Genomic DNA, 24,547 nt, shown 5'->3' on the forward strand with positions numbered 1-24,547 from the left:
CCATAGGCAGCAATGTTTGCTGTGTGATGAAAGCATAAAGACACCTCTTGTTGTACACTCTTTTATTCTCTGTTATATATCGTACATATGCACACATATCAGACATGAACTTGCTCAGAATAATAGTACTCTGTTAGTAATGTGTCTGCACAACGTGGCAGCAAACATTAAAGCAGTCCCTGCTTCCCGGCCGACTGGAGTTCATGTCAAAGGTTAATGAGCTGCTCCTGCGAGATCAACCCGCTGAACTCATCTGTCACAGCGAGCGCTCAGGGAAATGAACTGGCTAATGAAATGAAAAGAGGGAGAGGATGTGACAAGTGATCAGCATTTAACAGTTGGCTGGATGTGGAAATGAGAATAGTGCTTTAGCGTTTTGGTTATAAAGGAAAGCAAGCTGTAATTTGAAGCAAAGCCATTAGATAGGAGTCAAATGATAGCACAAATGTTGTTCCACCAAAACACACACTTACATATATATGTCATCTGTTTCCATCAGTCATTCGTATTTTATTCATCCACTCCATGAGATTGTAGACACATACTGCCCTAAAAATGATTCCATACATCACAAACCAGTGGATAGGAACCACAAACCACGTATGCATACTGCCCTTTGACCGGTTTTTATATTGGTGTGAGTGTTATAAAGATGAGCAGAGGAAGTGGCTGTTTACAAGTGACAACATGGAGCTTGGGAGGTTACTACAAGCAAGTCTAACTTTTTTAATCCTTATAACCAGCAGCTGTGGAGGACACATCAAATCAGGTGAGTTTACTATATTAATTAGTGGTGAAAGTGGGTGTGATGTGTGATGTCAAACAAACTAGATTAAATCATGTTTTCAGTTCAGATTCCAGCAATCGAGCAGTCGGCTTCTTGTGTCAATGTTTAGTCCTTGTAGTAAAAGTTAAATTTGTATTTTATACAATAGTGAACATGTCAGATCGTTTAGAGACTAAATAGTATATAGTCAATAGTATTGAGTAAGTATCACGATCTTGATAAACATAATGATGACCCTTCTGTTATCTTATATTTATGATGCGCAGTTTTGTACACCAGTTGTAAATCAGTACTGTTTTAAATCCATGCAGGACACTCTGTGAAAATGGACCAGACTTTGTTAACATTTCATAATCAGCTTCCTGATGAAGTGTTTGTCTTCTACACCTCAGATTATTGCTACAAGGTAAAGAATATTCACTGTCTGTCCAGTTTCTGTGCTTATTAAGACTTCAACATCATCGAAATCAGTGCAGTTACCCCAAAACATAACTATCTGTATGAATTTGTCAATTTAAACATTTTCAATGTACACAATATAAAGTCAACACAGTCAACAGTGTGATTCATTCAGTTGTTCGTGTTCCTCACCCAGATTCAATCACTAAAAATGTTAATAGGGTTTTAGGGTATAAGAAAAGACCAGCAAGTAAATGTTAGCATGATAAAATCTACTTTTCTGCTGCATTTTTCCTGTGAATCTGAATGTTGGTTGCTTTGTTAAACTCTAGACCTCTCTACCTTTTAAGCCTCAATTGTGAGCAGTTTGACCAAAAAAGGGATTTTTTCCCCCCTCTTCAGATTGTTTCATTTGAAAGTCTATAAGATCCCATTGAATATCCAGTATTTCACTAGCAAAAAAGGGAAAAAATAGAGGAAAAGTCAGAAAACATAAACCTAATTTATCAGAAATACATATTTGTCTGTTTTATACAGTATCTTTAATCATCTTGTTACCGCATCAATTTGACTGCAGCCGGTTTTACACTCAAAACCGATGAATCCAATATACATTTGTTCAGTGTTACTCCTGTTTTTATTTTCAGTGTGTGTTCCAGCATTTGGTCAGTGTGAAAGGTGGCAACAACAACGCATCTGCAGTGATCAGCACCAAATTCACTTTGACCTTGCGAGTGGATTCAAAAATTAGGAATTCTACTATTTGCAGGTAACAAGTTTAATATTCTAACAGGGCAACAATAACATTAAACCAGCTCTCAACGGGGAGGTAAAACAGCTGATTTGTTTCCTGTTTACACATCTGAACTCTGCCTGTGGGAGTGTATAGCTCTTGTCTTTAAACATAATATATTGTGGTGGCATCCGATGATTACATTAGCAGTTTGCTGGATTATTTACAGAGCTGGGGGAGTAATCCTGACCTGCTTTCTGGACCTGAGTGATGCCCTCCCTTAAACTACCTCACTGGGTATCGATCAGGAGCCTTTTTGGGGTTAATAAGACCTGACATTCCAATATTGATGAAAAGGGCTCATTAAAGCTTCAAAGCTTACACGTCCTGTGGAAACCTCACCTGGGATGCTAACTAGAGGAGACAGTTGCCATATTTACGAACAATCAGGACTGACAAGAAACAGGGGCAGATCTTTCCATTCGGGGTCACCTGTAAACATGGTGCCAGGGAATCGGTGCATGACAGGCCACTGGTGTTTTTTCTGGGCCTCTCAGAGGTCTGGTCCTTGGCTTCTTAGATCAATGCTGAGGTCTCTAACCAGACTGTGCTGCTATTGATTTCCTTTTCTCCTTTGAAAAACACTCCAAGTGATAGCTAGTATGTCATCCCAGCAGTGGATCAATATGAGTGTTTAATGCATGTTTTTGGTGCCTGAAAGTGGAGATGGTCAGAGAGCTAAGGGGTGTACTTCTGATCTACCGGCACTAGGTGGTGCACCTGAGCTGCATCTGTGTTATGAAACCATCAGGAGATAGGAAGACCTTTTTGTTCAATCAGGTCAAGAGAAAAACATCAGCAGTGGAGGGGGGGGAAAAGTAATTTAATGTATGCTTCAACAGAAATATAATTTCACAGAGGATCAAATAATACAGCCTGTGGTTTTAGATGCTCTTAAGGAAAGTGTGTCTCAATGTTTCACTGTTTTGGATGCAGGTGGAGTCAGATATATGAGGAAGGTGGTCATTACTCAGTGTGGATCGAGGAGATAGACGCTGCCAGTAATCCCAGCTGCAGTCACACTGTGGATAAAAGACCAAACAACGCACACCTGCGTAAGTGGACAACATGGATGAAGAATGATAATTAGCCGTAGTCAACATGATTGTGCTGGTGAACAACAGTGACAGTAAGGGAACCTTTGATCCACTCTCTACTTAATTGAGTCAGCAAAGAGGAGAATCACTCGGACCATCCACATCTACTGAGCAGTAACTCTCATCCATCTCTTGGGACATGATGTGTATTGATCAGATACGACATGCTTTCTTGAAAAGGGATAAAAGAAAAGCTTTTCTGTTTGTTTTGAAGGCCTGGCTCGGCGCGTGGAGGATTGTGGGTAATACATTAGGGAGTGTGGAAGGATTAGGGCGTAATGGGATTTTGAAAGCATCTCTCTCCATAATGTACACTCTACTTAACAATATTGCAGATTATGTTGTAGATCAGACTTTTAAGGCCAAGTAGCCATTATCTGAGCAGATATATGGTCAGTGGGACTGCACCCCTCACAGTATGATGAGCTTCCATTAGCTTCGCAGACCGGTGATTATACAAACTCCCCATGGGACTTGCTCAGCTTAAGTAATGGTCTGGTCAGCAGCTCAAGACAGGTTAGAGTTGCCCTGCTAGGGAATTTCAAAGTTTACTTCAGCATCTCCGATTGATTGGCTGCAAGGCTACATGAGGTCATTTGTTCGGTGCGGTGCTCTTCAAGGATATGTTTCTGTGCAGCTGCTATCAGATCCACCCTTTAATCACATTAGTACTGTATTTTGCATTGTACCACAAACCACAAGTCACCTGCCGCAGCCTTAATTCTCACAAAGAAATCCAAGATATTGACTTTTATTAAGTGTTTGTTCGACTTTCTCAAAGGTATTGATGAACGGAGAGATGTCGTTCTTTTGAAAAGCCTTCGTTTATTTTCTGTTTATTTTGACAGTAACTAATAGAGCGTCCATGCCTGCGAACAGGGATCTAGTGTTGTTTCACTTCATCCGCTGAGAGCTTTATGGTGTTTTTATGAGTGGACACCAGAGATGCCATGACTTTTCAGAGGCGATTAAGTGACCACTCTGTGTTCACAGTGGATGTCATAGTGTGGATGTCAGCCCGGGTTAAAATGGCTTCTTCTTGTTTGTTTTTCCACTGTAGATAAACAGAGCACGCACTGCCTCCCTGTTTTCTTTGCTTTGACGCAAGAAGACCATACTGATATCTCCTGAGCTAGTCTGTGTTATAGTTTTATAATCTGTAGCACAGCTGTAAAACATCTCGCTGATAACAGAATGTTGACGGTGTTCATGAGAGAACAATAATTTAACCTTTTTTTGTTTGCTGAAAACAGTAAATATGAGATCAAGTTGTATTTGGCTTTGTTTACAGTGCACTAATGTTTTTATTAACTGTAATCTAAATTAAGTAGTGATTTACTGTAAGGGTATAGAGATACAGACATATAAGGAATGACAATTCCAAAACCGTTTCCCAGTGCCTAAATGTAACCTGAATCCTGATCCTTGTTCTATGATTCTTGTAAGTGTCATTATTTATTTATTTTGCAAATAAAAGACATCTAGGCTGCAGCATAAAATCATCTCAACCCCACTTCATCTACGATGCCCTCTGGCAGTCCAGCTCTTTCCCTCTGTCTTTGTTTCCCCGCCCTTGTTCCAGTGTAGCCTTACGTTTTCCTTTTTGGATACCCGCAGGGTTAGATTACCCAGAGTGATTGCTCTGTGATGGATTGGCCAAGAGTTTTCCATTAGGTTCTTGTTTGTCACTTGAGGGATCCCCTTTGACACTGCTTGACTGACAGAGAGCCACAAGGGAGCCTGGAGGCAAGCAAAGCAGACAGTTTGGGCTGGTAATCAGGGCTTTTAGCCCTGGTCAGATCCTGTTCTGATAGAGACATGGACGTCCAGCTAGAGAGGCTATGATGTAGGGGGATACGGTTTGATTACACAACACCAATTTGTAAATTTGTTCTCATCTAGCTCTTCTGGTGGCAGTTCTCTTGCTGGCCATAATCGCACTCTTGTTTGTTGTGGCACCTTACATCTACAGGTATGTTTTGTTTTGTTTTTTAAAGTTTTTTTACGCCATCCTCAATGACCTCAAATACCATTCATCACTGATTGCTCCTCCATCAGAAGCAGGCAGCCCACACTTGTTGTCCCTTTCACAGGAGACGTCGCACATCAAAATTTATTAAGACCATTTGCTGCCAAGGCTCTCAGGGCTCAGTGGATAATGTAAGTAAAATGCATTCAATTAATATCTTAATAAATGGATTGAGATGACACAAATGCACAATGTGATTGATCAGACTGAGATCAATCATAAACCAATCAAGGGATTTCAATCAAATTAGTACTCAAGTAGCAGCATCCTCAGTATCAACTGTACGATCTTAAGATACTAAACACCCTGAAGATCTTCAAGATGCAGCATTAAACCCATAGTTTGGTTCATTGTTAATGTGTGTATGAGAAATATGTTTGGAAATTTATATTTGGATATTTTATTCTTTGTTTTAGTTTATTTAATCCTGTACATTCCTGTTCCTGTGATAAAAGTTATTTCCTTACAGCAGAAATGGTTCACTTTGGTAGTCAAAAGTCAACATTGCCTTGATCCAACAGTTACATTGCATTATTTTCATTGGCCAACTACGCAGCCTGAGATGCATACCAAGATTGCTCTGAGACTCCAGTCATCAAGCCGTTTGGGAGACACTAATGGAATGATTGATACAAATGTTAGCAGAGCCAATTGTACAGCAGACTTACATGGAAGCATTTGTCCAATCATCTTGCTTGATGGCAAGAGCTGCGGTGTATTTTTGGTGAGCATGAATAGCTCCTCTCATTCTTCCAAGCAAGATGTCTCTGTCCTCCATATGCTGTCTGGATGGCATGCAGATCAATCATGACATATTAGTGTTGGTGTCTTCCTGCTCTGGCTCTTTAAACTGCTGCATGGAGGCCAGAGAGTCAGGCTAATCCAACTGAGAGGGCAGCAGGCCAGAGTCATCTGAATGCTGCCTTCACAGAGAGAAGGAGAAAGAGGCGCCGCCACACTGCTCAGGGGACACAGAGATGCTCAACATCATTTTGAGGAGTTCTGACCCATGTGGCAATTTACATTTTCAGTTCGGTCAACATTTTTACATCTCGGAACAATTATAATTATATAGTGCAAAATCTTACAAAGCATTTTGTCCATATTCATTGTAGTTGCAACAAGTGCATATTTGTGTTGTCATTTTATGTATTTGTAAATGTGCCAACTGTTTTCAACCTCTACTTGTTTTAATTTGAAGTTACATCACCAAGAGTACACAAACTAATCAACACTTTAATTATGAAGTATTGTAATTATAATTAATCGCTGCTTGTGAAGAGGGTCATTGTAGACTTAATTAGCATAACTTGTCAACTATTAAAAGAACCCTGGCAATCAGTAATTTGGGTTTTTTAAAGCAACATTGGGCAAGTCAGAGAGCTCCAAAGAGGCTCAATCAGCATCAGTTTAAAAAAAAAAAGCCAATTTTTTTTCAAAGCACTACCAATCAATGTTTTTATATCAACAATGGGTCAAATGACTACACGAAATGCAGGTTTTACAGAGTGCAACTTATCTGTTTTGGTTCAGTTTTACTACTCTCATTGTACCCTGTTACTTTTTTGGTAAAATTATTTGCAAAAATAAGCTCTAATAAACCTTCTATACACTGTCTGCTCACGACCAAATGGCAGATAGATAAAGTTAGTGACTGGCTAATAAAGTTCATGGAGCATTCAGCAGCTAAACTGGCAGGAATTGGCAGAGCAAAACAGAGATGAAAGCAAAGTGAACATTGGATTTACAATAATCAGGTGGAACCGAACATGAGTCCTAATGAAGGCTAATGCTGTGCATGTTCATCAACATGACAAGGCGACAATATGATATGTTGTGTTTACTGGTTGTTCTACTGCCCCCAAGTGGTCAAAAAGTCAATTAATACAGCTTTAATATGTTCAGTTGAAAAGCTTACATGCCAACACAGATTAAGTCCAGAGAAACAGCAGTTAAAGTAAAAAAAAACAGATTCATTATATGCATACAGAAGGCACATACTGCATGTTTAGTTGATTAATGGTTGTTACTTGTAATACTAGTTATTTAAAAGTCTAAATGTTGACATTATTTTGTTTTATAACTGTTTCTACAGGATGGAGCACATGCTTCTGAAGCTGAACACAACGCTTCTAAACCAAAACCAACACGTCTGCGCTCACTGGACACTTTCCGAGGGTATGTACGCCATCAACAACCATCCTGTTCATCAGCCTATCACCACATGCGGCTCGTTCACATGCTAATTCCTTTTAGAGCCGTCTGAGGCATGATGAAGATGTACAGGCCCAGCATAATGAATAATTACAGGGGTCACAGTCTGGCCACATGCTCCCCCAAGCTTCTGTTATCAGGCGGTATAGCTTTGGGCATGATTTCTGATATCAGCGCGTCTCGGGTTTGGAACAGTGTGTTTCTGTTGGACAAGAGTGATGCATGTGATTGAATCTGGGCTCCCTGCTAGCCTTAATTGTGGCCTGGGGGTAGACACAAAGCACGCCTCTCTGGAAACAGGATGCTGGTGTGGCTTTGACCTCTCCCTTGCCAAATAATTGATGTAATAATACCGTCAACATATCAGCACACATCCACACGGCCATAGATCTCCTGCCAAAATGGAGAGTGAGAGGAAATCCAGCAGCACAGAGGCAGCATCCAGCGGACAACTGACATCTTCTCCATCTGTGGCTTCCTTTTGGATGACGTTGCAAAGGTTCAAAGAAAGGATAAATTACATTTTTTAATTCGACTTCCCTTCAGTTACAGTCCTAGATACAGTCCTGAACAATCTTATTAGCTGAAATGTCACTCGGGTTATAGATACCTGTCACATATTGACAACCTGATTGGTATAACTGGAAAATTCTCATACCTGACAACACACTTAATCAAACTGTGACTCAGCTCTCGAGATTAACGCTGCGTGTGCCTCCTCAGCCTCGTGACTTATGATCCATACCTCTGATAAGTAACAACTTTCTACAGAGAACAGACACATCAGTCATCTGCCATAAACACTGAGACATTTCTGAAGGCAAAATGCCTTTTCTTGGGAGCTGAAAGGTTTTTCTGATCATTGCTCAGGCTCCACTGACGTGATATACAGAGAACTGTGGAGTTACAGTTGTGCGTTAATTTTTCTAAAAGGGTTTGGATTTTAATCTTGTGGCGCGCTGCTAAAAGCCTGTCGCCGGTTTCCCCGCTGTTGAAAATCGCACCGTCAGTAGTTAGTGGTGCCATATAACAGAAAGTACAACTATTACAGCAAAAACAATGGATTGTCAGTCGCATTTAACACCAGGTGGCTGACTCATTCTGTGCCTTATTTTGACTAAGTTCCAAGTTTTCCACTGATTGGGTTTCAGATATGCTCTGATGTTTAGCCACAGAGAAATAACCTTGGCATTTGCACTCAAGTAGTAGTAATTTATTATGACTATGGGTATCCGTGTGCTTGATATGGCCCGAAGGTAACTCAATACTCTGTAGTGATAGAGTGTGGCTATCCATTTGCAAGGGTGAAATGTACTAAGCTGATACTCTAATTGGTAATGCATGTACAGTGACTCAAATCAAAGAGGTCCGTAAGCGTCTATCAGTTCGTCATAAACCAGTTGTCATTGCTGCAAGAAAGACCTGTCCATCTGTAATGTGTTAGCTATAAGTCATGAATACTGAATTCCGGACACGACTTAAGTCTATTACTAAGATGACAAATGTTCAATGCAAGGCTTATTTACAACTTAAACCTGATTAGGAATAATCAAACAAGCCTGTGGTGCCTCAACCTCGTTATAATCTGTTTTTGTATTAATTTTGGTGCAACATAAAACAAAGAGATCTCAGTACACAACATATTAATTAGGAAGAGTTTAGAGTTTCCCTTAATCATAATTAGCATCCACTAGTGTCACATAAGCTGCATTTATAATGTCATCTGCCTAAAATGGAGTGTTTTAATTAAAAAGATGGCCACTAAGCTCTGATGTTGCAATGGTTTTCACCCGGTCTCATCCAGCTCGTGATTTAACCTTTGTCTTTGTCACTATGGCGACTAATGGATGTGTTTGTCAAAATTTAAATGATAGCCAGTGTGCATATCTGTGTGTGTGAGAGAGAGAAAGAGTACATGGACACATGCAGCTGGGTTTACTCTACTTTAATAGCGCTTTTGAGATGATAGCGGGCGATTAAAATCTTGTATCAGCAGGTTGGGGCTAAAAGAGCAGTAATGGCTTGGTGCCCCTCTTAATTGAATCTGGGCAGAAAAACAAGAGGAGGCAGAGGTAGATGCAGTCCACCTTATCAGATAGTCTCGGTCTTAGAGGTTGTCCTAATCTCATTACGACTCTTAAAGACCCCTTTATGATTCCTTTTTTTCTTTTTGATTGAATAACACATGAATCAAAACCATAAATTCAGGTATTCAGATTGGTGAAAGGATTGAATGCACCTCGGAGCAAACATCCACCGCAGCTCTACCAGGCAATTTACATTCCTCTGCGAGTTTGTGTTGTGTAATGGCAACCACCCACTTTCTGACATGCAATGCAAACACCTTTTTTTCCTCCAGAGTCTGATTCGGTGAAGCACTCCATCACGTGTGCTGTGTTTCAGCAGCCTTGGCCGGTGCTAAAGTATAAAGTGTATCATATATTAGATGCAAAGTCTTTAGTCAGCATTCCTGCTTGAGGAGATCCAGAGGACAAGTGTTCATTTCCTGAGTGATTCATAATGCTTAGATTGCATTATCTTGCATTTGGAGTGTGACAGAATAAAAAGCCCCTCCCCAGATCTCTTTAAGTTTAATTTAAAAGTTGATATTATATAGGAATCAAGTATTAGGTTGATGGTAAGAAAACAGCTAGATATGGATGTTTTATTCTCTGTTTGATGTGTTTACGATGTTTTAAAAATGGCTGACAGCTTTTAATTTTCCCACAAATTTCCATCATCTATTTACTATTTGCTGAATAGAGTGATATAGTGCTTACTGACTCTGCTGTCTTTGTAGGTTTGCCCTCACTGTGATGGTTTTTGTGAACTATGGCGGAGGAGGCTACTGGTTCTTCCAACATGCACCGTGGAATGGTTAAGTAAAGTACAAGACGTGCACAAAATTATGAAACAAATCTGAAAAAAAAGCTTGTTCAGTATAACAGTTCTGCATAAGTTTGTTTCCTGCCTTCTGTCTGCATTTGCCAATCAAGTAGAGGACCAAGAACTTCTAGTCTGTTTCATGGAAGAAACCATCTACTATTAATGCATTAATGATCTTTAACACAGAGTCTGGTCTGCACTGAATGCAAGACTATTATTTAATGGCAGCATTGTCCTCACCATGTCTGCAGCACTTGTCTGACCTGTTGTCACTAATTATGATAAATGCAGCCTCAAACCCAACACACAGGATGCCATTCCTCATCCAGGCCAAATAAAAGGCGAGATCCATAGATGCTTATTGTTATTAACAACCAAGGAGGAGACGAGGAGGAGGAGGAGGGATGTGTTTAAATGGCAGCTGGAGCAGTATGGGAAGGAGTAGTAAATGAGTAATAATGGACAGTCTGGAGATGCTCTTGAGCAACCAGTGACCAGTGGTGGTTCAAACATTAAAACATGTTGGGTCCATTTCCCCGATGAATAGAAGTTGTCCAAAAAATGTCTTGAAAACTTAGTAAAACTTAATGAAATACATTAAATATTTGGAGATGTGCTCAATTTAAATTTCATAATAGCCTTTTTGCCACATCTACGAGTGTATCGATTTCAGAGGTGGTTTGATTAATCTTTTCTGTGCTGCAGGGCCGTTACTGTCACAGGAGCGCAGATATTTATCAATCACACCTTTTCAAAATGGAACATTAATGACAGAGGCAACACTTTAAGGACCTAACATTGTTCTTCATTCACCTCGTGGTCTTTTTGGATTGCTGAGATTAGACCTGTGAACTCTGTATAATGACGTCGAAATCAAGTATCTTTGTATCTATTGATATTAATACAGGTCTCTGATTTTTATGCAGGTCTAACTGTGGCAGATCTTGTGATGCCATGGTAGGTTTGTTCAGTCCCATACTCATTTAATATGAAGTATACATGAATATGCACACTTTTGTTCTTATATACATATATTTAAATGACACAATACTTTTATTTGTTAAAGGTTTGTGTTTATCATTGGGACTTCAGTGGTGTTGGCTTTCAAATCCATGCGAAAGAGAGGAGTGACCCGCCTGCAGCTGCTGCGCAAAATCTCCTGGAGAACAGTCGTCCTCCTGATTCTCGGCTTCTGCTTCCTCAACTATTCTCCAAGAGACGGACCACGTAGGTGCAAAATATGTAGCCGTTGCTGTTAATGGACTAAATATATTCTGTGTAGACGTGTTTGTTCTGAACATCTGGTCTGTATCGGGAACATCATTAGAGCGTGTGTAATAACAAGCTGAAATTACTGTTAGGAACAAGGTATTTTCAAGCATAATGGTAGCTTTACATTATGCAATGTTGCTTTCATAAACTGCAGTTAGGCTGGTAACAAAGACAAAGATGTTATATGGGTTGAGCTCCAGATTTGTGATAAAAGCTGCAGGGCTGTGTCAGGGTTAAAGGAGGGGAAGCAGGCTGAAAATCCTCATTGTCCACCTGGGGATGCACAGGACGCCCTTCACACATTAGCCATCCCCGGTGCTAATGGACTTTCCTGTGTGGATGTCTGCGTTAACTGGGTTAACAAAAATATTGTTATTGTGTGTGCTGTCTCAAAATCCAGCACCAGGGGACGTTTAACAGAGGCAGATTGAGCAAAAACAAACCGCTGCGGTAATGGACAATTACAAACAGATAGTGTTACACCCTTCAGCTCCATGCAGCTGCTGTTAGAGCTGCTGCTGCTGCTGCTGCTGCTGCTGCTGGAGCCGCTCAGAACAGCACAGTGACTTTTACCATAAACTGCAGCTCTGCCCTCTGTCTCCAAGGACGTCCTCGGCAGTTCAGTCACAGAGTTTGATCTAATAAGAGAATGGAGTCGTATCAGCTCAATATGTTAAACTGTTTCAATGTCAGACGAGACAGAAAAAGGTGTTAACCTTTGACATCAGCTATGAGTCATTTCAAATAAACGTTACTATGGTTATATATCGACATCAAATCATGGTCAAGCAGCATTGCAGGCCTTGAAACTCCAATTTTGATGTTTTCCCTTTCTTTTTATATTTTTAATAAGATTTACTTGCTCTGATAAACTAGAGTCCATTGGATAAACAAAAAATGATGATTTCTTGATTCCATTGAACATTGACATATTTGACTCGTTTTTGAAATGTCATCTTTGACTATTTCATAGATTTTTGCTTTACTGGATTGTGATGAGTTACGAATTAAGAAAGGATCAGTCAGATGAAGATGGGGTCAGAAAGTCAGATTTTAAATCACCAGTTTGCTTTACTTTCTGATGGATTTAAACAGTTCTGTACTTAGTAATATGTTGTATTCAGTCTCTCACTGAAAGGCCTCAGAAATGGGAATTAGACAGCAGAACTTTCACATCTTAAAAGATATTGACCTTCAAAAGGATCTTAATTTCACACAAAAACCTTCATCAATTGATCAGACGTGTAACCGTTTCCAGCACTTCACCTTGAAACTGTGATTTTCTGGATGATTTTTCTTTAACTTTGAGCTGGTACAACAGTGAAGATTAACTTGGGGGGTGTAACCTGCAGATTTAACAAATGTGTCATTAGCAAGAGCTTTCTCTTTTCCTGTGAAAAAAAAGATTTCCGCCTCTTATTTGATTTGTAGGGATCAATGATTGGGATTACACAGTTTTTATGGCACTTTGTGCAGCAAAGAGGTTTTCAATTAACTAATGTGTAGATTACCATCAATCTCTCAACCACGAGCCAATCCTATCCTACCCAATTTGTCGAGACAAGAGATAACTAGGAATCTTTGATTAGCTTTCCACATTCTTGACATGTCCACATCCGGAAGGCTGACAGCTTTTCCCCACCGCCTTGTGCTGTCCATCATCGTTCTTCAGGAAGTAGCAATGCTGTAGTTGTAGTACAGGGATGATTGAAAACCAATACTATCAGTTCCCTGATTTATAATTTGCTCAAATCAGCACGACTAGCTTTACACCAGTGAGTTATATCTATAGCTTCTATATCTAAAGCTTGTCTGAGTATATTCATCATTGGGTATTGAAGCACAGATGAGGGTTTATGTAGTGAGTTTTTGACTGTGTTGCAGTGTCCTGGTCCTGGCTGAGGATCCCTGGAGTGCTGCAGCGTCTGGCCTTCACCTACTTTGCTCTGTCTCTCCTGCAGACTTTCTGGGGCCAGGAAGAAATCCCATTGAAAGAGGTGAGCAGCTCTGTCAAGTTCACTTTCGTCAGTCATTGCACAACAGGGAAACAACATTAAAGAAGTCCAATCTCAAGTGTGCACCTTGCCTTTCTGGGTCCATTTTGTCATGTGGTGTCGTCCTTGTTCCTGCAGATAACTGAGCAAGCATACATCTGCCTACAGCCATGCTAGTGGCTCTTTGTGACTGTATGTATGTAGGCACAATAGTGCTTTGAGCTTAATGCTAACACCACATTAGCATGCTACAGTAAAATGTTCACAAAGTTAACACGCTGATGTTTAGCAGTTATGTTTGCTGTGTTTGCTATCTTAGGTACATTTGAGGCTGATGGGAACGTCATTAGTTTTCCTGGTAGGAGTTCAGCCATTTTTAATTGTATTATTTATACCTGTGCTTTTCTTATTGTGTCATGCAAAAACAGGGCTGTAGCTCACCAAAACTGTTTTTGGGGCAAACATTTCTCAAATTTCATGACAAAAGTTTTTGAGACATTTCACTCAAAAACACAGATGTGGTGGAACTAGTGAAAAAGTGATGGAATCACTGAAGTCAATAGGTTTCATTCTCTTGGGACCATGATTATCTGTAGGCGTACTCAGAGTCATAGTAATGCTTTGAGATATCACAGTTTAATTCCCAATGAAGCTATTTAACATTATTTTTGAATTGTTTATGCTGCAGTATCACTGGTGGAACCCCATCCAGGATGTGGTCCTGTATTGGCCACAGTGGCTGATTATCATCCTTCTGGAGACTCTGTGGCTGTGCATCACCTTCCTCCTGCCTGTACCCAACTGCCCAACGTAGGTCCAAGAAAAGCCTCCCAGTGTCATGCCTTAATCTACTCAATAATCCACTGCACATGCATGCTAAAAGTGTAAATTTCATCCATCTCTGCTTGCTGGAGTGATCTCCATCTCGAGGCTGATGCAGCAGTGGTGTTACTGTGCACCTTGTGTTGCTGGTGTTATGAACCACCGTGATTTATGGGCTCGTGGTGGATGCTTCAGAGGGCATAATTAGCCAATCTCAGTCTGTCATGTGCAATAAGAGGTGCGGAGGCAGAGGATCCATCTTCCTCGCTCTGTGTCTCCTGCTCAGTGCAGCTTTTTGTATTTTTCCCCCCATCTCTGTGACCCTGCATGGCATCAGTGTGAAAATACTGTGTAGGGTACGAATAGTAACACTTTTTCCCCAGAGATCTTGTGTTTTTTCCTGAAATTTGAGTACATAACTTTATAATGTTAGTAAGTGCAGCACAGTTTCCTATTCTATAATGATTATGTGCTTTAATGCTATCAGTGGGTATTTGGGAGCCGGTGGAATTGGTGATAATGGCCTTTACCCAAACTGCACTGGAGGCGCCGCAGGACTCGTTGATAGATGGATGTTTGGTGATAACATGTACAGGTACCCCACATGCAAAGTAAGATCTTTTTCATACAATATACATTATTTAATCTATCTATAACAAGACATGTGCAGAAGGTGGATTTATAGCTTTACTGGTTCTTTTCATCTTGCCTTCTCCAGGAAATGTATCACACCACACAGCCCTTTGACCCAGAGGGGGTTCTGGGTACAATCAACTCCATTGTCATGGGATTTCTGGGGATGCAGGTAAGACAGATCACATACAGTATATTGTCTGTATGATTCAACAAGTGGTACAGTATTATTCTATTATCTTGTCAGGACTTTTTTGAAAGGGCCCATATTATTCTGCAACATTTTTCATGGCACTGCATTTTACACATATACAGTTAAGTTTAGTCAATATGTTATTTACTGGATAATTATGGATTCATTAAAGGGTCCGGTCACCCAAATCACACCAAAAAGTCAGCTTGGCAAATCTCAAAATCAGAAAAATGGAAACAATTCTTTGATTTTGGTGAACTGATCCTTTAAATCCTCAAAACACTGGAGTCTGATTGGCTGACAGCAGCTGCTTCTTTCATTCAAATGGAATAAAACTTACTCAGGAGAAGCTCTCTCTGTAGAAAATGGATTTAAAATGTTATTTTTGAATTGTTGTGAGACAGAAAACATCCATAAACATGTATTGTAATGTTTTTAATCTTAAATTCTTAAAACATTTAATTTAATATTTAGACAAAAAGAAATGTAATTTCTATAATATAGCTTCTTTGCATAGAGGATAAGTAACCCTAATATGTTGATAAAAACATTGTTAACTCTGTATTTAAACAAAGGTTATATGAAAGACTTTTTCCTGCCTCAGTCTGCACAGCTGCCCTCCTTTATTAACAAGAGAGGAAAGCTTTTGGTCTTTAGACCAGAGTCTCTAAGGCAGCTCACGCACCCTGACGGCAACAGTGTCACTTATAACCGTTTGTGTTGTGGGAAGTTGCCATTCGAAAGCAGTCACATTACTCAATTCCCGGTGGGCGGTTAGTACTGAGCCCTTCAATCAGCGAGTCTTAGACGACACGCCAGGTGTCCGCTGCCCTCCTCTGTGTTCGCCCGTGCTAATGTCCTCAGCTGAAACATATTCATCATCACCAAATTAATCAGAGGGTGCGGATGACTTACACCCCACATCTGGCTCGACAGGATAGGAGAAATGTGACCGCCACGTCAGGGACGCAGCATTGACACCCACATCCCAGGCCTATTTTGTTACCCAAGGGCAAATAAATGAACACGCCGGTTGTTTGTGTTTACATGGTATTTCCAGTTAAATGTATGATTGAATGATCTGTGGCCGCTTATCTCTGTCTCCTCCTCCACAGGCGGGGAAAATTATCATCTGCTTCAAGGGGATAAACTTCCACATCCTCTGCCGATTCCTAGTGTGGGCTGTCATCCTGGTAGGTTTCATGGTGTGGATGTTTTAAAACACAGCTGGTAAAGTAACTCACTATAAAAGTCTATTGATCATTTAAAACTAAGGCAACAAATCACTTCAGTCGTTTTCCTGCTTGTATGACTCAAACAAAGCCTTGCCCTGTCTTGCTGCTTTATATTACCTTGCAGGTGAAGTGTTCGGCGTGTTTTGCAGCCACTTAGGTATTAGTCATAACTGCTGAAGCCATTGACTAGAGGACATGTGTGTGATCTCAGTGCAATTAAACAACAACCATGTGTGGCTGTGTTTCCGGGCAGACATGGGTATCCAACGCCTCAGGGGGATACACACTGTCTCTCATTGCCTGTGTGTGCCTCACATGTGGTTTTAGATCATAATAGTTGTGCATATTACTTACACTGTAATGAACTCAGTACACTAGATTCTGATGAAGAGCAGGATCAATTCATACACCTGCAGGCTAAGTCTCAGCAAACATTTACAGATGAAACACATCACTATCGGTTAAGTGGTAAAACAGAAATAGATGAAAGTTCTTTCAAATCCAGAAAAAAAAGGTGCATTTCATCATAAATCTGCTCGGATAGCACAGAGGTTATATTTGTTTTGGCTCTGTGTTCGTTCTGGGTGGTCTCAAAACACAAAAAGAGCCAAGCTGGCCTCTTTTTCATTTAGAGAGGAAATATGTCCCAAAGGGAGAAGCCAAGTGTTATACGAGATGGCCCGTTTTGCATTTCTAAACCTGTGACAGGAGGCTGTGAGTCTGCTCTAAAGAGACTGACAGATATCCACGTAGAAAGGCCAGGCTTTGGTGGACTGTGCTTAGCCACGGTTTTATAAGTACAGTGAGATGCTCCAGAGATGGAGCTCGTTTGTAAAACGGGGTTAGTGGGAGCCTGCATGCTGAGGAGGCAGACATCCTGAACTGGCAGTCCTGTGACCTGGAGCGATGATGGAGCTGGAGGAGCTGGCTGCATCACTCAGCCTTTGAAATCAAACTGTGCAGGATGAAAAGAAAGGGCCAGCGGAGTCGGCCGGGGAAAACACAGAAACAGTAACAGATCCCATTAGTTTCAAGTTATGTTGTTGCATATGACTCTTCTGTTACATTAGATGTCAGTTTGTGTGGTATGTGTAACTGTATGGGGTTTATTTATTTGAACCATGTGATAAACCACATTGAAGGTCCTTATATTAGGTAAACAGTTTCATTTATAAACTTTGTCTTATCAGTACTATATCTGTCATGTACTCAGGCTTGTTGAGTAACTGAAGTATATTTGTGTAGCCCAATGTCACAAGCAATATCTCAGTGGGGTTTACAGCCCCATATTAGCAGTGGATTCTTGCCCAGCCCATACTTCTCTAAAAAGGCAAGAAAAAAACTCCTAAAAAGCCTCAGTAATGTACTCATGTACAGTAAAAAAACAAAACCAAGCATCTATGGTCATTTTAACTGCTATATCAGCATGCTAACATGCTCTTTATGACAATGCTAACATGCTGTTGTTAGCAGGTATAATCTTCTTAACCATGTTAGCATTCTAACATATTATTAACGTATTTTATCAACTAGGGGCCAGCAAAGTTAGTGGGGACCATGAATGTCTGTACAAAACTCTGTGGCAATGTATCTAAAGGTTGATGAGATATTTCAGTCTGGACTATCGTGATGGACTTACTGACAAATCAACATCCCTTGTGCCTTGCAAATAGCATGGCTAAAAAATGGGGAATAAACCGTCAAAAATGTTATTGAGAGAGATCTTGAACTGCGGGGGTTCAGTAGGAGCTGTAGGTGGGAAAATGGCAAACATAAAGTTTGTTAAAATACACAATATAACAACAGGATTACAATCCAACAAGGATTACAATAGGTTTAATATGCTACTAATGTTATAAATCCAATATTAGAGGTCAAGAAGTGGAAGAAATGGTTTGTTTGTGAATCAGGACAGATCCAGTTTATATATGTGAGAATCAATTGAAATTCTGTTGTGAGAATTTAACGTCATTAACCTCAATTCTTAAATGACAAATTTCCCCATTTTGTCTCCCGGTGTTGAATCTTATTGACTATCATTGGAGCGAGTGGCTGGAGGGAGGTGAAATAAATTAGATCCATTTGGCTTCTCCCAGAGGCACCGAGTGATAAAGTAACACATGATGAAATAAATAAACATTAGGCTTTTATGTTTTTTCCGATGTATCTCATGGTTCTCCAGTTAATGATATATAGATGGTGTGAATGCTCAAGATTATGATGTTAGGAACGATATATTCAAAATCATACAGCGTTTAGTGACAAATCAATACAAGGACTTCAAATCCTGGTTGATTGAAATAAAGGATAACAATAAAATGTTCTCACATTACAGTGGCTGTACAGCAAGAGCAGGACGTTTTTTTTCATTGATTTTAGAAACAGATACAAACCACGTGTAAAGCATCATACAAAATCATCCCACATGCTCCATGTATGTATATTTGCTTTGGTTTCCTCTTTTATCTCAGTAACTAAATCTATTTATAGTCCTACAGAGTGTTTTCACCAAGGCAAAAAAAAGCAAAATTAGTTTTAGTGATTGGCCTGCTCTTGATATTGACTTCTCTAATACGATTTCGGCTCAGAGGGGAGGCAGGAAGCAGAGCTGAACTGCCTCTTGTTTCAGACATGTGCTCTTGACATTAGCAAGTCTCCTCGGTGGAGGAGGGAGCTCATTTCTTCAGGCACCCAACCACAGGATTGATATTATGCACAGGAGGCTCACAAAGAACCAGAAAGTGTTGATACAATAAACACAAGCCAAGTTTTTACACTACAGCTCACTCTAGTGTGATTTCTGCGGATTGATATTCGGGAGCGGCCATGCATCTTCTTCCTAATAAACAACAGCCCATGTTAATTAAAGTCCAACGATCAGGCTCCAGAAGTGAGAGATTGAAATTGAGCGATTGCCCCACATACCAGCCCCATCCCATATCCTGCTGCCTGGATAGCCTGGAGACTCAATCCAACCCCGGCTAGGCTATTTCCACACCATCGATTCTGTCATCTATACACATGATGGATATCCACCTAACAAGCATGTTTGGCTTCTGATCCACTGCCCTGGGTTTCTCTCTGGAGTACAAAATGTTTCTCCAAGTATCTAAATCATATGTAAAGGTAAATAGATGAGATAATAAAAGCTTTTATTGACGTGGAGTTCATCAGATTGGGCAGTTCTTGCGTATCATTGTTATTGAGGCTGCAGAGTCAACTGGGCCTCCAGTGGATTCTTCACTATCTACTGGAGTCCCTTTTTGAAGAGGGCAACATTCCAGCATGGTGGTAGAATTGGCGTTTTTACAGTCCTATGCTGTGTGTGTTTGTGTGACTTGTTGGACCTCGCTCATCTGACTCCCAGATAATCGGTTAATCTGCCCGACTTGCTTGATTCTGTTGCCTCACATTTTAGCAGCCCGGTACAGATTGCTTTATCGCCCTCCACATCGATTTGAAATCTGTTTCATTTCCACCCTCAGGGAATCTCTGCAGCCATCCTTTCTAAGTGCACACGAGACGGAGGATTTATACCTGTCAATAAAAACCTTTGGTAAGTGCTTCCTGACCCTCTAAATCCAGCCACTTTTCTCACAAAAGAAAGGATGGGTTTCCAACGGGCACAAATCAAGGCTGCTAAAACACGCGTTTACTTACCTCCAACGACAGCTACGACTGTAAATAATCACCCAGTCTGTCAGGAGTGTGAGGTGGAGCCGTTATACATCCCTCCTAACATGATCACTCCTTCTTACGGCCAGAAAAATATAGGATGCTTTATCCTCTCTACCCTGCCAGCCCTCCTGGCAGAAGCACTCACTACACATTTTACCAGCCATGTGTGATGGAGTAGGATTAGGCTTTGGGAAAAGCATCTATACAACCACAGTGCGGGCTGACTGCTCCCAAACTATCATATGCCTTTTTTTTTTTAAAACAAGGTATAGCGTTTTGATAAATTCTTGTAATGATTTTGAATGAAATACAGGGCAATTACTACCTCAGACGGAGATTACTTTATGACCTGCGCTTTTGTTCCACTCCCACATTCCCTCTTAATATGATGTGAATCATTTTAATGTTGCAGCAGGAAGAATACCATTTCATCTGTGATGTGTAAGCAAATTCTTCATGATGTTCCACAGGGGCCCCCGATAAAGCTGCGTTCATCCCCCGCCATTACCTGCCTGGCTTTTATAGGCAGTTCATCATGCACAGGTTATTGAGCTCTTGAGTACGAGTCCCAGCCTGGATGTCTAGAAGTAATTAACTCCCAGCTAAGAGTCCTTTTTGGCCCCACTTCAGCTGAGATAAAAAAAATAAATAAATAAAAAAGCCCACTGCAAAGGAGGCTCCAGGAGGCAGCCATTTTGCATTAGATGATATTACATCAAACATTCTTGCACTTAAGAACAGACAGGGACATGGCTGGCTGGCACCGCTCCACAGGACACGTGCCAAAGATCCACTGCTGATGCTTTTCAGCGATCCAGCAAACTGTCCTACAGCTCGAGACCCCGGGGTGTTATTTATCTGCACTGGAGGATTGATAGACTGACTGTTTTTACACCCTTGTTCACACCATTCAGCTCACATTTTAGTGATGCCCAAATGTACACAATGAAATGTTGTTGTAAAGTGTTGTTGATGGTCTGTTCTCTTCAGGTCAATTTCCTATGTGACGTGTATGGGCTGTCTCTCCTTCCTGCTGCTGGGAGGCATGTACTTTGTCATTGATATCAAGGGCTGGTGGGGAGGACAGCCATTCATATATCCAGGTACTGTTTAGTCATGAACCAAAGTGCTCGGTGTATGATATACTGGTGTATATGCTTTGGTGGAAATAAAAACCTCAGACACATGGTTGGCACATGACACCCAGACACAGAATAATACATTTCATTTCGGCTGTAATCAGTATTTTTATATTAACAATCTACATGTATGTGAACTTTGCAGTTTCCCTTATATGGAGCATTTTAGTATCTTTTGGTTTTTGATGACTTTCATCAGCATTGTTCCCAGAAGCAGACAGCTGTTTTCAGCTGTAGAAACCCTACTATAAACCACCTGTCCAGAACTGTCCTAACTCCAGCCAAACCTGTTCAAACTGAAGGTCAGCTGGAGAGTTGGCGGAGAGCACAACACAGTTAACTGTTAGGTTTTATTCATTAGGTTTGTTCAAAGCATGACTGCAATTGAATGGTAATGTTGTTATATCTGCAGTAGCCTAATAAGTTTGCCATAATTAATTAAACAATGCATCTGAGTTTGCTACCTCCAAGTAACTAAAAAATCAGTAAAAGCAGATTTAAGGAAAATGTTAAAACTAGTCTTATTCTTACTATTGCTGTCATTTTCGCATGAGTCATGCTTACATTGCACTTTCTCATTCAGCTGTAGAGATTTGGGAAACACAAACTACAGCAAAGCAAACTTATCGGGGCTACCAGGGTGAGCCTCCTAAGGCTTTCCAAATAATACATTTTCTGTCATTTCAAGCATTTTATTCTAAGTTGAACCAAAAGTCAACACAGAAATTAGCCCCCTGGATTAGCTGCTGTTGCTAACTAAACAGGGATTTACTGTCTATTCGCCTACCGTAATAAAAGACATTTGTTACTTATCATTTTATATATTGCATTGTCATACTTCAGCAGGGGTTAATATTGGAAACGTGTTCTAAAGGGGCTTGATTGTTTGCCATACAGAGATCTGAGTTTTTCCAAATCAAAGGTAAATTCCAGCTCGATCTACCTTGAGCTTTTCTTTCATTCATTAGTTTGCTTAGTCTGACTCAGATACAAGTGTTTGAAATTATTAATGCCAAATGTATGTTTCTTTGGAAAGCTTTAGGAGTTTAAACAACTTTCCCTAGTATACTTGCTTGGAATTTGAATTTCTCTAATCTTTACAGCCAAGATTATTATGACTGGAGAAAATGACATTTTCTATTAAAACAGAGAAGTCCTGTTCAATAACACCTTGTATTTGTCTCCTCTCCAGGCATGAACTCCATTTTTGTGTATGTTGGCCACTCTCTCCTGGGTTTCTACTTCCCATTCAGCTGGGAGATGCGCTTCCAGGAGAGTCACTGGGAGTGGCTCTTCCAAAACCTGTGGGGAACTGCACTGTGGGTGATCATCGCCTACCTGCTGTACAGAAAGAAATTCTTCCTCAAAATATGAAAAGGGATGATTACTTGTCTCTCTCTCACTCTGTAAATGCAATTATCTTTTTTTTTTCCTATTAAAAACAAGTACTTGTCATGGTTGGATAAGTATTATAACATCTATGTAAGTAAAAAAGCTGGCTCACAGTTCTTGGCCTAATCAGTTTAGTTTAATTCTTATTGATGTACAGCCTGCCCAGACACACAGCTGCATGAAGTGCACAGATATTCCATAATATTCCACTCATCTGATAAAACAATCAGCCCAGACTAAAAAAAAAAGACGTTTTTGTCAAATACGATCAAGATCCACCACAAGAAAAAGGTAGAAAATGGTCCTGTGTGAAGCCTTAAGACCACCACCAAGTTTTGAAGAAAGATGTCACTTTCAGGGTTGTTGTTGTTGGGCAGCTTCGGATTTATTTGATGCCTCTTGTTTTGTACCCTGAATAGACTGATTAAATCAAATATACTGAGGTGGTACTTAACAAATTAGGCCGAGTGATTCCACTACACACCAGGCCAGCCATTATGAGTCTGTTGCCATGGCCACTCCTTCTCTCTCTATGTGTGTGTGTGTGTGTGTGTGTGGGTACCATCTGCTGTCCGAGTGACAGTACTTAATAGGGGTCAAGATGCACAGCTCACAAAGGAGTGTCATTAATGGGAACGACACCTCTTGCACTCATCCTATTAGAAAATCAGGGAAATTACACAAATCCAATTCATCAGAGGACAACGACAAGCCCCCTCAAAGTGCCTAAGCCCTTTGCGTGTCTAAAATTTACATTTTTTTATACACAAAGCTAATAACACACTCAAACGGGGTTCATTTTCAGACCCAGATTATAATATTTACACATGATTGACAATGTGGTTACATGTTTTTTGCAGGATGTATGACAGTGTTTAGCAGCGTGGCCTCAGCATCAGGTCAGGTGTGTGTACATCATGAAATGACCATCTAGTTAATGAAATGAAACAGCATCATGCTCTTCTTCCAGAGGAAATCGCATTACTCATTCCTCAGAAGCCGTAACAACATTTCGTAAATGGTGTAGTGGTTTTGGTAATTCTCTTATGAGCAGAAGTTGTTGTTTGAATCCCAGTAGGTGCATCCTGCCTTCTTGAATAAGACTCAAGTCTATAATTGCTTTCCCAAACTAGTGCCAGCAATGGAAATTCATTGCTGCTTTTTCATGAGATGAAAATTAAATCAATATATACTCACCACAGAGGGCTTAAGATATGTTTTGTATCTTCTTTGTTTATTTAAATTCAAGCATCTAGCTGACTCATTCAGAGAGATTTACTGTAACTGCAGCATGATGGGTTCAAAACCAAATGAATATAACTAACAGCTAATAATAAAGACCGCAAGGATCCACATTAGAATATCCAGACTGGAGGTGAGAAATACTATGCTAATATTTCAGTTTGAATTTCTGATAAACATCCTGCACTGCTCTGAACTCCATGTCATTCTAGCATTTTCAAAGTGCTTATAAGAAACCACTGTGGTTTGACATACCATGTGTTCACCACCACATTTCCTTGTGCCTATTGATTGTTTTTGAGCCTATGTCTCAGGATACCTATAGTCTGTCATATGGAAACTTTATCCTAGATACAATGTTCTCATGCAAACCACTCAGCGTCTTATATCACATAATGATACCCATTATCTCAACAGAATTACGTTTGTCTTCCCATACAGTGTAAGTGAAAACTTTAATATAGTATCTGCTTAACGGGTAATTTATTATAAACATACCAACATCCACGTCTTCAGGCATGAAGATAGGATGATATACTGAGTAAATTGAGCACTGTAAGACCTATTCCTGTAAGCAATAACATTCTTTGAAACAGATATTCATGCTTTTAGACTGAAATATTGTTTTTGCAATAGAAAGATAATTACATTTTTGTGTATCTGAGACTTTTATTCAAGAGTTACTGTATATATTGATGCACAAAGTAAGAGTAAACAGCACAATTTGTTAAGAATTCCAGTT

At 40.2% G+C, this 24,547-nt stretch overlaps 1 protein-coding gene across 1 annotated transcript; it reads left to right on the forward strand.

Moving 5' to 3' along the window:
* The first annotated feature begins 4 nt into the window (after positions 1-4).
* On the forward strand, positions 5-22,767 carry si:dkey-192p21.6 (uncharacterized protein LOC565246 homolog). The gene is made up of 18 exons (XM_062429967.1): positions 5-769; positions 1,099-1,193; positions 1,834-1,955; positions 2,916-3,034; positions 4,979-5,048; positions 5,170-5,236; positions 7,201-7,283; positions 10,120-10,196; positions 11,132-11,162; positions 11,272-11,432; positions 13,362-13,474; positions 14,160-14,281; positions 14,781-14,904; positions 15,012-15,098; positions 16,235-16,312; positions 19,840-19,910; positions 21,023-21,135; positions 22,364-22,767. The coding sequence occupies exons 1-18, from the start codon at positions 556-558 to the stop codon at positions 22,543-22,545; spliced, it is 1,929 nt and encodes a 642-aa protein (XP_062285951.1). The 5' UTR covers positions 5-555; the 3' UTR covers positions 22,546-22,767.
* Positions 22,768-24,547: the final 1,780 nt, after the last annotated feature.

Source organism: Scomber scombrus, chromosome 12, assembly GCF_963691925.1.
Source record: "Scomber scombrus chromosome 12, fScoSco1.1, whole genome shotgun sequence".
In the NCBI taxonomy this organism is placed as follows: Eukaryota; Metazoa; Chordata; class Actinopteri; order Scombriformes; family Scombridae; genus Scomber; species Scomber scombrus.